At 43.2% G+C, this 14,881-nt stretch overlaps 1 protein-coding gene across 1 annotated transcript; it reads left to right on the top strand.

The window, feature by feature from the left end:
- The first annotated feature begins 4,226 nt into the window (after positions 1-4,226).
- On the top strand, positions 4,227-6,701 carry LOC119285089 (actin-depolymerizing factor 5). Its single transcript, XM_037564306.1, has 3 exons — positions 4,227-4,424; positions 4,509-4,768; positions 6,164-6,701. The coding sequence occupies exons 1-3, from the start codon at positions 4,404-4,406 to the stop codon at positions 6,312-6,314; spliced, it is 432 nt and encodes a 143-aa protein (XP_037420203.1). The 5' UTR covers positions 4,227-4,403; the 3' UTR covers positions 6,315-6,701.
- Positions 6,702-14,881: the final 8,180 nt, after the last annotated feature.

The raw sequence follows: 14,881 nt of genomic DNA, 5'->3' as shown, positions 1-14,881 counted from the left end.
GCTAGCACCTAGCATCGTTGAAGTAGGGCATTGTTGTATCTGCCCCACTGGTCCCGGTCAGTAGGTTGGGACATGCTAGCTTAGAGCATCTACAACCACAGTGGCCCTGTTTGGATTCATATGTTAGAGTTACATTGGACTCAACTAACCCAGAAATATCCAAACAGGAGGGTTAGATGCATCTAACCCATTCAAAAAATCTAACCCACTCAAGAGGTGCTTATTTGGGTTAGTTTTTTTCGGGATCAACATTTTTTTCTCTTGCTCTCGCCACAGCAAATCCCTCTTCAGTTCCTCGAAGCTTCTCGTCCTCTCACTTCCCCCCTCTCGCACTGTTTGTGAAGGCGCCTTGCGCCTTGCCGTATCCGCGCTCCATCTAACTCTGCCATCCAAACAGGGTTAGTTCAGGGTTAGAATCTAACTCTAACCTCAACAGGACCAGTATCTTATGTTCGTGTCCAGTCTCTCGTTTGCAAACCCTTGAATCCCTCAAAAAGCTTGATTCTACTTCCTCGGTTCCAAATTACTCGCCGCAAAAACAAATGTATCTGAAACTAAAATACATTTAGATACATTCATACCTGCGACAAGTAATTTGGAACGGAGGAAGTAGATTGAAATAATCAATATGTAAAATTGGAACAAGTAATTGAGGAGATTCGTGCCTGAATGTACATGTGCTCTAATCCTTTGAGCTCAGCGGTCTCTATTGGATCTCTTCCTGGATCCATGCAAAACGATCAAGAAGTTCAAAATATGCCCCAAGGGAACATATGGGTGCAAGAACTCCTCGTTCGTGCAGGGGACGGGGTCCTAGTCGACGGATCCGGAGTTGCCAAACTCAGACCGTTGCCCACCATGTCAAAAATGATCAACAATCACCAGAGGAGCTGGGTGGAGTGGACTGGAAGTGGAATGTAATGGTACTCCAAACATGTCTAAGATTTGGTCAGGGGTACAAATATGGACATGATATATGTGGGGTCGAAGTGGGATGGTCTGACGTGGTGGACACCGCCCAGACATCCAAAATCCATCGAATGTATGGACAGGTTTTAGAGGTGTCGGACAATCCATACGTCATACGTTTGGGTTGACTTTGAGGAATCCGATTAGGTGATTTTTTGATCAGACTATTCTAAATGTTTAAAAACAATTTGAGGGGTCAGCTTGTAGATGCCCTTAGTAGACGGGTATATTTTCTTAGAGCATCCAGGGCGTATTGTCGGGCAATATTCCAAAGACATCCCCCTTTGTGGTTTAATTACTAAAACTTAATAATACGAATTCCGTTGTACTATAATTTGTAGGCAATACTTTCTTCGTTTTAAAATAAATGTCTTAACTTTAATACAATTTGTACTCTCTCTAATCCTTATTACTTGTCGCGGCTTTCAAAAAGTCACTTTGGAGAACAGGTGCATTGGAGACCTATATGTTGAATAATGCCAAAATGCTTCTTTGAAGTTTCCAAAAAAAAATCTGAAAATGTATCAACACATTTATATGGACATGTATTACACATGTGCAATTTTTTATGCTGAAATATGTAACCATGTGAGTTACATAAAAAAGACAAAATGATGAATTTAGAAAGATGAACAATGCATGCATTATTCACTATTTGGAAATCACCATTTTGTCATTTTTGTATAGCTCACATGTTTACTTATTTCTTCACCAAACTTTACACAGGTGTAATATACATCCATATGATCACGTAGAATTATTTTCGGAATTTTTTTGAAACTTCAAATGTGATTTGTAAAGTAATTAAAATAAAGTCCTCCAATACACCCCGGCTTCAAAAATCCACTCTCTCGCGGCTTTAGCCTATTTGCCTGTATAGTTCCACCGATTGATTGACGAGTCACATCGCCATTTCCAGCACCAATCCATGCAGTCACTGACGCGTCCGCGCCTAATTACAGCACTGCATTTGGACGCTAACCACACGAAGCCAAGCGGGTGCTTCTCCGGCCTTCCCGTCCTCTGATTCCTGTTAGACAAAGCCCCCAAAGCGTCCGCTAGCGACTCTCCGTAGGCAATCACCCTAGGACCCTCTAGCCGGTGCCCCGCCTTTGGCCAGCAAGCGGGTACAGCACTGACAGGAGACCCTCGTCGCGTTTCTCTTGTTCTTCTTCTTCTTCCACTGCAGACCGACGGCGAGGCGACGACCCGTCGCTCTCCGGCCCCTTTTCCAGCCGGCGCTGGCGTCCTTTCCGTTCGTCGTCGGCGGCGGCGGCTCGCGCGTGCAGAACCGGCGAGCGTGTCGCGCACTCGCGCCCATGAAGATGAGATTTTCCTGGCCCAGGTAAGCTGTCAGCGTTTGGCCGAGTCTCCTCGTCGGCGAGCGTTGATCCGATCCCCATCTTCATGCCCTCCACGTCACCGGAGCCCTTCTGTCCAGATACTGTGTGCAGACGCAATACCGCATCCGTGTCGGTTTGTATTTGACCCGCGCGTCGGGTGTCTCTGTCGTCCTTCTGTCACCGGGGTCCTACCGCTGCACGTCTGCATTTATTTAGGGGACGCGGCGTTCTGATCGCGTCCGAATAATAAGTGCGCGCCGTGGTTCAGTCGTTGACGCAACTAAAAATGATTAATTATTACGCAATACGAAATCCTCTTTTTTGCGAGTGTACGCAATACAAAATCAATTGAATCGTGGGCACAAGTCACAGGAGAAATTGAGAGAAGAAGAAAAGAATTGCGTACAAGCAAAGTAAAATGCGACGGGATCGTGAGACTTTGCTGGGTTAAATTGATTTTGAACCTGAAAATCGTAACTGGCGCTTATTTTCAGTCTGAGAAAACATGATTCCATCTTTTACCCGCGTGGTCTGTGGTGTTTCACATTGACGCGGAATCAACTGAAACGAAAGGAAACATCAGCACTGGAGAGCCGCCTACGACCCGATGGCTCATGAGTGAGCACTCGCGCACGTCAGAGCGCCAAAAGATGACGATTACTCGGAGCAGACATAATAGCAAAGCAGGCTCATCATTTTCAGCCCTGCCTACCTGACTCTAGCGATTCTAGAAAAGGCTGGCTGGCTGGCTGGCTTTAACGAGATTCGTGGTTATCTTCAAAGGAAAATGAAAAACCGGGCTCCATTTAGTTGGCGCGATCCGTATTTACGCAAACAGATTTCCGAGGATCTTCACAACTACGTACTCCTACTCCGTACTGTTTGGCCCGCCGGCCCGCCAGAAAGTAATGCCACCGGTGACCATGCGGCGGTACCACTTCTGCACCTCATAAATCGGCCATCAATCGGGAGGTTGGAGAAACGCAGCCCCGCACGGCCGGTGCGCGACCGCGAGCAGCTTTCAATCTCGCGCCAGCGGGTCTCCTCGTCCCACCTAGAAATAATAATAATAAAAGAGAAAAAAGGGCTCTGTCCTGCGCACCAGCAAATGTGTGAGGTCACCGACGCACACGTGAAACCGAGGAAAAACGGAAAAAGCATCGAGGAGAGGAGCCCCCGTCCCCAGCTGCCGCCGCTTTCTCTTCTTTTCTCGCGGCAAATGGCGAATTGGTGAGATTCTTTCACCTTTGCCCCCTTCTTCTTCTTCCCTTGGAAGCAAAGAATGGGCACGCACGGGTCATGACGACGAGCCTGCGTAGATGCTAGGCGGGGCGTGCGGTAGCTTCTTCCATGCCCCGCGGTCGCGTACGCCGGTGACCAGCGCGAATCTTGGTGCAGGATCGTCTTGCCGACGGCACCATCATTGGTGGTAATTCAGATCGCCATGACGATGATTGCACGCCACTGCGTGCTACTGCTCCTCGCTGTGGCGTGTCACATCTTCGTCATATTAACGGGTGAATGTGATTATGTAAAAGGCGCGCTCATTGGATAAGAACCGATGATTAACGACGACGGTGGAGCAATCTAGGCAGCCAGACTGTTATCTTGAAGGGATATCCATTCACTTGTTCAGATATCTATCCAGTACAAAGTAACAAGAATTCCTTATTTGTAAAAGGGGATAATAATTCTTCTGTATCACAAAAAGTTATCCCTGTTTTTTTATTGTTGAGATGAGAAATGGACAGGCAACGCAGCACAAGGAAGGCATGTGTGGGAGGGACGCCCGTACCCCCAGTTGCATTTGCATCCTCGCCTTTTCATTTTGTTTTTTTATATATAATAAAAGGAGGCGATTGGAATTTTGGGCTGCTCGCCACACTTCTTTTGTATAAAGCCGACCCTGCCCCGCCTCACCTAATTGTCAAGAGACAGGCGGACCAAACCCACACCCATACAAGGCCAAGGGGCAGGCAACCCTCCTCAAGCCTCAAGCAACCAACGCGGCGCCAAGGAAGAACCCCTCCCTTCTTCCACCCACCGATCCTTCCCTCCGTTCCTCGTCCTCGCCGGCGACGACCTGCAGCCATGGCAATGGCTTACAAGATGGTAAGGACCCATCCAGGCCTTGGCCACCGCCGCTTTCCTTCACGTGTCTGGGGAGAAATTTGAAACGACCGATGGTGCGTGCAGGCGACGGAGGGGATGAACATCAAGGAGGAGTGCAAGCGGTGGTTCACGGAGATGAAGTGGAAGAAGGTGCACCGCTTCGTGGTGTACAAGATCGACGAGCGGACGCGCGCCGTGCTGGTGGACAAGGTGGGCGGCCCCGGGGAGGGGTACGACGAGCTCGTCGCCGCGCTGCCCGGCGACGACTGCCGCTACGCCGTCTTCGACTTCGACTTCGTCTCCGTCGACAACTGCCAGAAGAGCAAGATCTTCTTCATCGCATGGTAATTCTTCGCCTGGATCCCTCCCTTAATTCCACTCACTCCCTTCTTCTCGTTTGTTCACCGCCGAATCGAGTAAAATCATGGCGGCTGATCTCGGTTATTAGCCATACTGATTACGAATTATAATTATTGATGCGGATACTGCGATGCTGGATGGTTTCTTGGTTCTGGCGGCTAAGCATTCCTTGCTGGCTGCACACTGTATGTGTATTGTAAACAGCTTTGATTGTCCGAACCGTAGGTTTTACATCAATTTCTTGCAAGACATGCAAGTCAAGCCATTCATAAACCACGGCAGCTGCCAGCAAGAAACTAGCCAAGATACCAAATCCTCTTTGGTCCTCTGCACTATATAACGCACTAACGCCAAGTTGGTAGTGATTACATGACGCAGGTGCAAATTACTAGTACATCAATTGACCATAGTCCTACCAACTACTACCAAACAAAATCGCAATCAAGCAACCACACATTGCATCGTCACTGAGACAGAAGCCCAGAATTAAAATTAAGATGATATGGGGGGCATCTCCTCTCAATATGCTCACACCAGACGACCAAGGTAGCCAGAGAAATTGACAGGAAATCTGCAGACCAGATGACTCTGCAATCAGCCCCGTATCCTTATCGCAAAGGAGGAACGCCGAACACGCATCAAGCTTTTTCCATTTTCCACAAAGGTTGGTTGTCTGGCCCATACCCCCCGCTGCCTTGTCAAACTCAAACGCAGGTCTGGTCGAGATCATGACGGGGGCCAAACTTTCTTGGCAGGGCCATCATCACGCTTCTCTTTCTTGCTTTGCTTTGTCCTTGCCGCGGCATCTTTGTTACTGTTGTCTTTAGTACTCTTCGCTGCATTATTTTTCTCTTAACCCCCACAGCTAGGGCGGGCGGGCTCTTTAATCAGATCAGATCTGGAGACCTGTATCCATCTGTTGTGCAGATCTGCCTGTCCTTGTATATTAGATTTATCGCCCCTCATCGAAAGCAGGCACCGCCCATACGAGTAACCTTTTACGATTGTCTTTCAGTCAACATTTCACTGGGAGCGCTTAATCGAAAGTGGGCAGTTTGATCAATCAGTTCCTCCTGTCCTCCTTGGATTATCTTATCAAAAGCAAGCACGATTAAAGCACTTGACAGCAGAACTGGCTATTTAAGTAGTGTTAGGTTAGCAAGCCTGTCGAGTGTCCATTCTCCATTGTCCACCAGCAGCCGGTCTCCTTTTGTTAAAGCGCTCTGGCTTTGTTCGATGGCAACTGCTGCTGGTGCATCGGCCTCACACGAGTACATACAAAGTAGTTTCGTCATAATTCAGTGGGATTAGGATGCATGCATGCATTACTCGATTGGTTGATGACGATGATTTGTTGCTTTGTTTTTCTCTTCATTCAGGTCGCCGGCGGCGTCGAGGATAAGGGCCAAGATCCTGTACGCGACGTCGAAGCAAGGCCTGCGGCGGGTGCTGGAGGGGGTCCACTACGAGGTGCAGGCCACCGAGCGCTCCGAGATGGGCTTCGACGTCATCAGAGAGCGCGCGCAATGAGCGAGCCGCCGCCCAGAGCGAGCTTTACTATGTTGGTGTGCCTGTCGCCGACGATCGCCGGTGTACTATAATCGAACGGACGCTGATTGGGGCTGGCTGGTTGGTTGGCTCGTGTGCTCTGCCAGCAGCCTCGCTCGACGCGATCTGACGAGGGTTTGGGCTTTGATTCAGTAGAAATTACCGATCCGTGGCTTGAGATTGTGCCGTACGTGCGTGTGATGTATAGGGGGAGCTGAGAGAGCGGCAGCGGATTAATGAAACGTCCCATCTCTGCGTGCGACGTGGAAATTCCACTGATGCTGGGGATGCCCCGACTTGGTTTGCTATTGTGCTTCAACCGCTCTTCAAGACGGTACTACAACGGTTGATTGCTCTGGGTTGTCTCTTTGTCTGGTGAAATTGTTCCAGGCGTTCTTCGCCTCTGTTACGCCCAACTCAAAGCAGAACTTGTAAGGACACGAGCGACTCTTCTTCAGATTTTTGTAAGGAACTAGAAGGAGGAGCTGCGCCGTTTTCCCGTGGCAGCGTGTGTTTTTCATGCGCCTCGCTGCGCCAAATCTAAAACATGGGCATCATAGAAACAACATAATGTAACATCCCGATTCTCTTTTTCCAAAAATCAAGGCGAGAAAATTTCATTTGTTTTTTTAGAAAGTTTAAATTGGACTTTTATAATTTGAAGGATTTAATTTGACTAATACCAACCTAAATTAAAATTGCAGTTTTGTTCTTCTCTTGTAGTTGGGTTTATTTTATTGCCTCTGGCATATTAAATTATGCGTCACTATTTTTTTAAAGTTGTTTGCTATTGCTCCAACTTTAATCCCTTTCTAGATTTTCATTTTCTAAAAGGAAAATCAATTTCTGATTACTTATTCTCTCTATCAAACCCTGGCCATAATTTTCCAAGGTACAATCTGATTTCTTTCTTTTCTCATTTTCTTTCGCCCGATTGGGCCATGCCCATTTTTATTTTCTTGCTAACTATGTTGGGCTGTGGCAACCCATCCCTCTACCTTATGGGCTGGCCAAACTGGCCCATCTCTCCCGAGCGAACCCCTCTTTTCCTTTCTTTGTACGTTCAGAGGAAACATCAACATGTAGAAAAGGAAAGGACACAAGGAATTTGCTGCCCTCCTTAATTCCATAAACCCATCGGTTTCTAAAACGGAGAGGCTTACCATGCACCTCCACTTCTTTCTTCTTCCACCGCAAGGGCTTCTTCTTCCTCCACCCGCATGTACTCGCACACATTACAGAGAAGAAAAAACGTTCAGCCACTCTCATGCCCTCCCCTCAACTCCCATAAATCTCAATCCTTTTCAGTTTTGAAGATACCTAGACGTCCACCACGATCTCCTTTCTCATTCCCATGAGTCCTCATGCCCTCTCTATTCCTCCTCTGCCCAAGAACCCTCACTAAACTTTTGAAGCTCCATGGACGCAAGGTTTCGATCCCGGTGACTCAGACCATCTCCATCCATGCCCTTGTGCCAGAAGGTTCCCCTGCACACCATGATTCCATTCAGGAAAGAGGGAACATGTCCCGTCGATCACACACGAAGAATTCAGCATGTTTGTCTACACTGTTCATCGAGTTCGTCGGATCGATTCGTCGCGCTCGGTGAGCTTCTATCCAATTCCTTTTGTGCGACTTCAAAACATCATTCAAATTATCTCCTAGACATCATAGTTCCTCCTATTTTTATCGTTGGGCACGTGGATGCTATCCATCGCATAAATCGTAGGTCATGGTCACATTTCCATCGTTTTTGTTCATCGTTTGATCTCCCCAGTAGAAGAAACGTTTCATATGGCTGTAGCAATCCCGTAGCGGAGTTAGGTTACTTGTTTGGTTAATCGAGTTTTATTATAGATTTTTGGTTGTTTATCGGACTATTTATTAATATGTTATTTTCTTGTGTTCTTGATACGCGTAGGAGTGTGTGCTAGCTATCTCATAATTTGTGTGTCTCGTATATATATGATTGCTTGATTTATTTATTTTACCAATTATAGTTATTTGATATTTCTTTCATGGGGTATGTAGTCGTATGATTTTACTATGTACAAGTTTCTACAAATTATTATTATGTGTGGTAGTTGATCAGTAAACTTTTGTGTTGGTTTGATATTTTTTTATATGTTCATGACATGCCTAGGAGTCGCTCATAATTATTTCATAATTTTAGTTGTTAGATGTGACTGACTAGATTTATTGCAAGGATTTCTTTTACTTACCTATTATATATTTGTAAATTGTCTCATGTGATATTGTTGCATAGCATGTAGCGCTATCTTATGCATGTGTACAATTTTTGTTGAGTGTTCGCCATGCTTAAATTCTATAGATTATTCTAGGCTTTGCTTTGTTCATTGAATCATTAATTACTTCATGTCTTGATTAATTTTAATTGTTGCTTAGAATTGGTATATCTTAGATATGGTTCACATGTTCATTTTCATCCATGTCACGTGTTGTTTTATTGGTTTGAAATCATGTCATGCCTATGATAGTTGTTTAGGTATTTATCGTGTGTGATTTTGCATAGTTTTCTTTATGCTAGGTTCTAGATGTTAAATGAAGTGATATGTTAATTTAGAACAATTCCATAATAGTACCCTATGGCATAACACATTTTGTGTAGTTGTTCCTATATGTCACCATTCTAGATTCATGGTTGGTTGCTTTATGACATGGTTCATATTTGTATTGCTATATAGAATTTACTCTTATGGCATATAACCTTTATCATTACTTTTGATAATTGTTTGATGTGTGTTTATTTATCTTAGTTCATTGCCACGCCATGTTAACAATTGCTTCAAGTAGAATGCTTGTTTATTTGTCTCCTACCATGTGTTATAGCACTACTAGTATGGACTACCGTGTGATTGCACATATGGTTAGCCTTCATTGAGACGATTCACATGATACTAGTTTGTTGATTTCGTACTTTTTTTTATCAAATAACTTCTTGCTTGTTCAATACCGTGCCATGTTGTTGTGATTGCATAATTAGATAGCATCATGTGTGTGTACCAATTTTTATGTCGTATGGTGCCTAGTTGTGTACTTTAGGTACTTGCTAGTGTTGGATGAGCTAAATATAGATACATGCCACTTTCTTACTCATGCGAGTATAACACATGTTGAATTGGTAGATGCCATGATCTAGTTATTTACTTGCCTCAATGCAGTATGGTATGCCCAAATGCTTATATGACATAACTAGTATGTGTGCTCTTGCCATTTTGGATATTCATGGTAGTTGATATCAACTAAGTTATCCCATTGATGTGGGTTGTATTCTATATATTGGTATCATATTTTGGTATCTCGTGTGATGATCATCCATGCTTAGCATCATATCTGGTCTATCTTACTGTTGCATTTGTGGTATGCGAAATTCTAGACATCAAGTCATGCTAGTCATCTTTCATGTGTTATTATATTCCATGTGGCATAGTTGTACTTGTGTTTCTCATATATGCTTGACTTGTCTCATGTTAGTGTTATGAGTGTTTGGTACATGTTGCATTAGCTCATCACATGATTAGGATAGTTTACCTTTCAATAGTTGAGTTGTGTCTTTCTCATATGCTTAGTGCACATTGTTGCTTTGTTATTAATCATGTTGTGGTAATGTTTTTGCTAGAGGTCATTTGGATATTATTTCTTTCCTTTATTATAAAGAGTGTCCTAGTTTAGTATCTTCTCATGGTCATTCATATGTTTAATGCTTGTGTTATTAGATAAGACCTCTTCATGATTCTATACTCACATGCCTTGTATGATGTGTCTGATTATTTAATTTTTCAATTAGTTTTGTGATAGCATTGGTTTTTCTTTTGTTATAGAAATGCTTGCTAATAGTTGTTATGATTGGTGTTTGGTCTTTGCTTATTGTTAACCATTATAGATATTTGGATACATCCAAGTATTTACTTGTGGTTGATCATTAATCTTAATCATATCATGTATGGATACTTGGATAGTAGTTCACTCTTTTGATCCAGGTCTTGTATAGTTTCTTGTTAATTGTTTGACAAATAAATTGGTTTGTTATAATAGAGTTGATCCTATTTTTTTTAATAATGTTTTATCGCTAGACCGAGATCAATTCACATGTTATTGAATGATGTTTTGCTCATTTAACTATTATGTTTTATAATGTTGCTTTGATTGTCGTATAGAACACTTGTTTGGAGTTATTATAGAGTTAACATATATGTTTGGATTCTATTGACCATTATAAATATTTAGATTCTATCTAAATATCTAATTGTGGTTAACTATTACCTTTATCATGTCATGTTGTGATTGTGTTGTTAAAATGCATACGTCGGTTCCATTCCATGTGTGTTGATGTTATTGTGTTTGTTATATAGTAGTTCCTTAAGTCGTGATGTGTGGTGGGCACTATTAGTTAATATTAGAATGTTGGTCTTGATCTCCAAGCCTTCCATAGTTGTGTCAACCTAAACCTTGTCACTTCGTTGAATCCTCTCTACTTACCTCCCTATCATGCTATCTCATTTCAGAATCTCCATCTGATCGATATCTCGCTATCCATCCACTCTTAATTTGTTTTGGGATGTTATTTGGATTTATTATTGTTTTGGTATTTATTCGTTTTCCATTTGCTATCATTACGACGAGTAGGGAGTGGCGAGGTTGGACAAGGATAGAAACAGGTTACCGAAGAAGGACTCAACAACGAAGGCATGCCTCCTTCTTTGATCATACTTATCCTATGTTTACAAAATTTCATTGTGTTTTATGGTTACTATATGCATGCTATTTTAATTCTCGTAGCTAGTGTGTCGATTGACACATTACCCTGATCCGCTTGTCGTCTATTCACTTGACACCCGAGTAGAATTATATAGTAATCTGGTAGAGTAGAAATGCTTAGCCATGCTTATTACACTATAGGTGTTTTGTTGAATGGCCTTTTAGTCATTGACACTTGAAACTTATTTATTGAGCCCGCTAAGCTAGGCAAGTTGGCCTTGTTGATCTCCTCTACTCTCTTCTACTATGGGTGAAACTTACCATCTGAATACTGGCGCGGGCGACAGCTGAATCAAGGATTGAAGGAGCGATTGGCTGCCCTTCACAGGTTGAAGGGGGCAATCAGTCGTCCGTGCCGCTTAAGGCCTAATAAGTCTTGGATTTGAAGATTGTGATAACAGTACAACCACATGCTATATGGGCACTGGCTTAGTCAAGTAAGCTAGTCAGCCTTAGGTGTCGATGTCGCCGTACCGTAGATGGGATAGCTGCCCTGCGGGGAGTATCCTCGGCATAGATGGGGGGACCGGTTTGAGGACATACTCTCAGTTCCGTGCGCCAGACCCGGTGGGCATGTCACATCTTTGGGGGATCTAGTCCAAAGACCTCGTCACAATCTCCCTGCCGGTATACCAGATGGTGTACTACGCTAGGACGGCTAGTGGCAACAAGTCAGGATTGTGTCGTGTGGGTAAAGTGTACAACCTCTGCAGAGTGTAAAACTATTCGAATAGCCGTGTCCACGGTCAAGGACAGCACATGAATCTTTCTTGACATACAGGACCTGTCTTGCTTATTCCCTCTTTACCCCTATTCTTGGAACCTATGAAGAGTGTGAGTTGATCGAGGATCCTCACTTTGATGAAAGTTATTCTGGAGATAAAACACATTCTCATCAAAAACAGCTTTTATCCAACTGCTTTATTTGTCAAACAAAATTAGCTTTATGCAAATGAGCCATACAACCTTCCTTTGAAGCCACATGTAGATATTAGGTCCTCCCCCGTGGGAGGCATGTTGAGTACGTAATGTACTCATGGCAATAATTTTTTTGACAACAGAGTTGCATGAAGACGAAGGTGATGACTACGATTACTATGGTGATCTGTAGAAGTGAGGTCACGTGGACTACATCGACTGCCTGTGGCTGAGATGGAGTCACTATGCATTTTACTTTCCGCTGTTTTCTGATTGTAAATGTCATGAGACATCTCACTAGTTATGTCTTGTGACAAATATACTACTTGTAATGCTTTTACGTATTCTGCAATGATATCATTTCACTGTGTTGTCAACAATGATCCTGGGGTTGACAAATATACACAGGAGGATCTGGAAGTTAATTCCGGGTTCTCACACATAATTTTCTCTCTTGAAGATCTCACGATACATTTATTCGAGGGACAAGGTTTTTTGGACAAAGGGAGTATTTCGAGAAAAATTACAACGCATTCCTAGGACAAAAGCATACACCAATCTTTGTATACTCAAACTGTAAAAGAAAATCATGATTGTCGTCAAAATATATCTTCTTTTTTACCCTATAGGTAGATCAACTTCAACACATTTTAGTTGGCGGGAAGAGAAGTTCTGAAATTTATCATATTTACTCTAGCATCAAGCAACTTACTGTATCTCAGTAGCTGCAACTCTAGCATACCATTTTTCTTTTTAAAGATCCAGCAGCTGGTTGGCTTGTATTGATCATAGCAGGAAGCACATGGGAAATACAAAAGGTGGATTCTGATCAAGAGATCAAGGAGAAATATATATAAAAAAACTTTGCCACCCGTGCCCAACAAGGTCGTTTTGTTAGGCAGATGACTGAAAAACCTGGCTATCTAGCTGATATCTCTCGGTAAAACCCCAAAGGGTGGCTCAATGTGCTTTGCTCCTGCTTGACACCAAAGATCAAGATCCTTGTTGACGGCCTGAAGTACGTCAACATCCAAAGCAATTTTTACGCTGAAGGTGCACTCGTTTCTTTCCTGCCAAATCCTCCAAGATGATCATAGTTAGTGTCTCGAGGGCCTTTTTGTGGGAAGGTTGGGCAACTGTGTTTCATGGCCGACAGAATATTCAACAATGATTTCTAGGAGTACCAGTTTTGCTCAGTGAACGAGCTGCATCCAACCCAAAGAGTTGCCTTATTCTAGAAAACTTTGGCAATCTTGCACTCCCAGAACAAGTGGTATGAGGATTCAAGGTTGCGAAGGTAGCATTGGCAAAGATATCCGTTGGGCCAACCTCTTCGTTGTAATCTATCATTGCACCAAAGCTTGTTCTTTTTTTTGAAAGGAACACTCAGCATTCCATTATTAAGCAGTGCTGGCATAATCGCCAGCTACACAGTTTGATACAAAGGATGGAAATTTGTCAAGCCAGATTTCCCATGTACTCCTACTCATGGTTGTGCCATGTGCAGCTAGAGTGTGTGCAGCATGGTTACATTCCCGGTTACAATGTTTAACAGATACATCAGATAAACCAACTCTAAGTTGATATTCGATATCTCTAAAAATAGCACCTAGCTGTGAAAGATCATAAATATTTGTAGCGACCCGCTCCCAATGGACCGTAGTCTCTGTGCTTATGTGTCATCCCTGGATCGGTATTGCTGACACACACAGTACTCGAGGATTTATGACAGAGTTCAATCACACACTTATTACATCGAGTGTCTCATAAAGAGTACTTATTACAATAATATGGCTGAATGCCATCTAAATAAGATAACTGCGGAATCTTCGAAGATAAATGAGTCCATCCAATTCCGCGACAAAAACTGAGTGCATGACAACAACCTATCGCACCTTACTCCTCGTCTGAAAATTCTGCAACATAATACGTTGCAGCCGTGCAGGTTAGCACATGGAATATGCTGGCAACATAACACCATAGAGCAATGAACAGATAACATCTATCACTACATCCATATTTGGCTGGTGGAGGCTCTACGGTTATCATTTGCGTAAAACTAATTTTTACCTACAACAAAGGATCATATTCTATTTAACTACAAAGTTTATGTCATTATTGAGAAGGTTCCTCCAACTCAATCCCAAAATAGTAATCAATAACCCAACAAATTCATTAAGTAAAGTGATGAGATCAATCAATAATTCAAATACCAGATACTCAAGATGTCCATAACCGGGGACATGGCTAACCATGATTAGTTTGTACACTCTGCAGAGGTTTGCACATTTTCCCCACAATACTCGACCACATCCATGATCGGATGATCGAGACATAGTCGTTCTGAAGCATTAACTCTTTACTCTGGGTAGACAGTACCACCTATTTTCCCCTACATCTGCTAGCCTACCACTGAAATAGGTCACACACCTTACTCAACTATGCTAGAGACCATAATGGCTTATGGCTGCACACGGAAGTTTCTGAGCATGAATAACATTATGATCCCTTTGAGCCTGGGTGGCATTCCATAGGATGATCACATGGGTACTCCGGGATATCCTAGGACAATACTGGATTGCTCCAGGTGCCTGCAGCCAATCCACCCAGATGTGTGTTAAAGTATCCACCTTAAGTTTCCCTTAATTAAATATTAACTCTCACATCTTTCATGAATCTCACATACCAATCCATGTCTACGAGCATAGCCAAATAGTATAAGCATAACGTTTAATACCCGGGGTTTGATATAAGACAATAGGTTCCTACCTCATCAACTACTTCCCAATACCCACATGTTATCAAAACCTACTCATGCAATGTTTGAGGGTTGAGACTAATGCATAAAGAC

The sequence above is a fragment of the Triticum dicoccoides genome, chromosome 4A, assembly GCF_002162155.2.
Source record: "Triticum dicoccoides isolate Atlit2015 ecotype Zavitan chromosome 4A, WEW_v2.0, whole genome shotgun sequence".
NCBI lineage: Eukaryota > Viridiplantae > Streptophyta > Magnoliopsida > Poales > Poaceae > Triticum > Triticum dicoccoides.
Note: the sequence above shows the minus strand (reverse complement) of the source record. Positions and strands in the feature narration are given on the sequence as shown.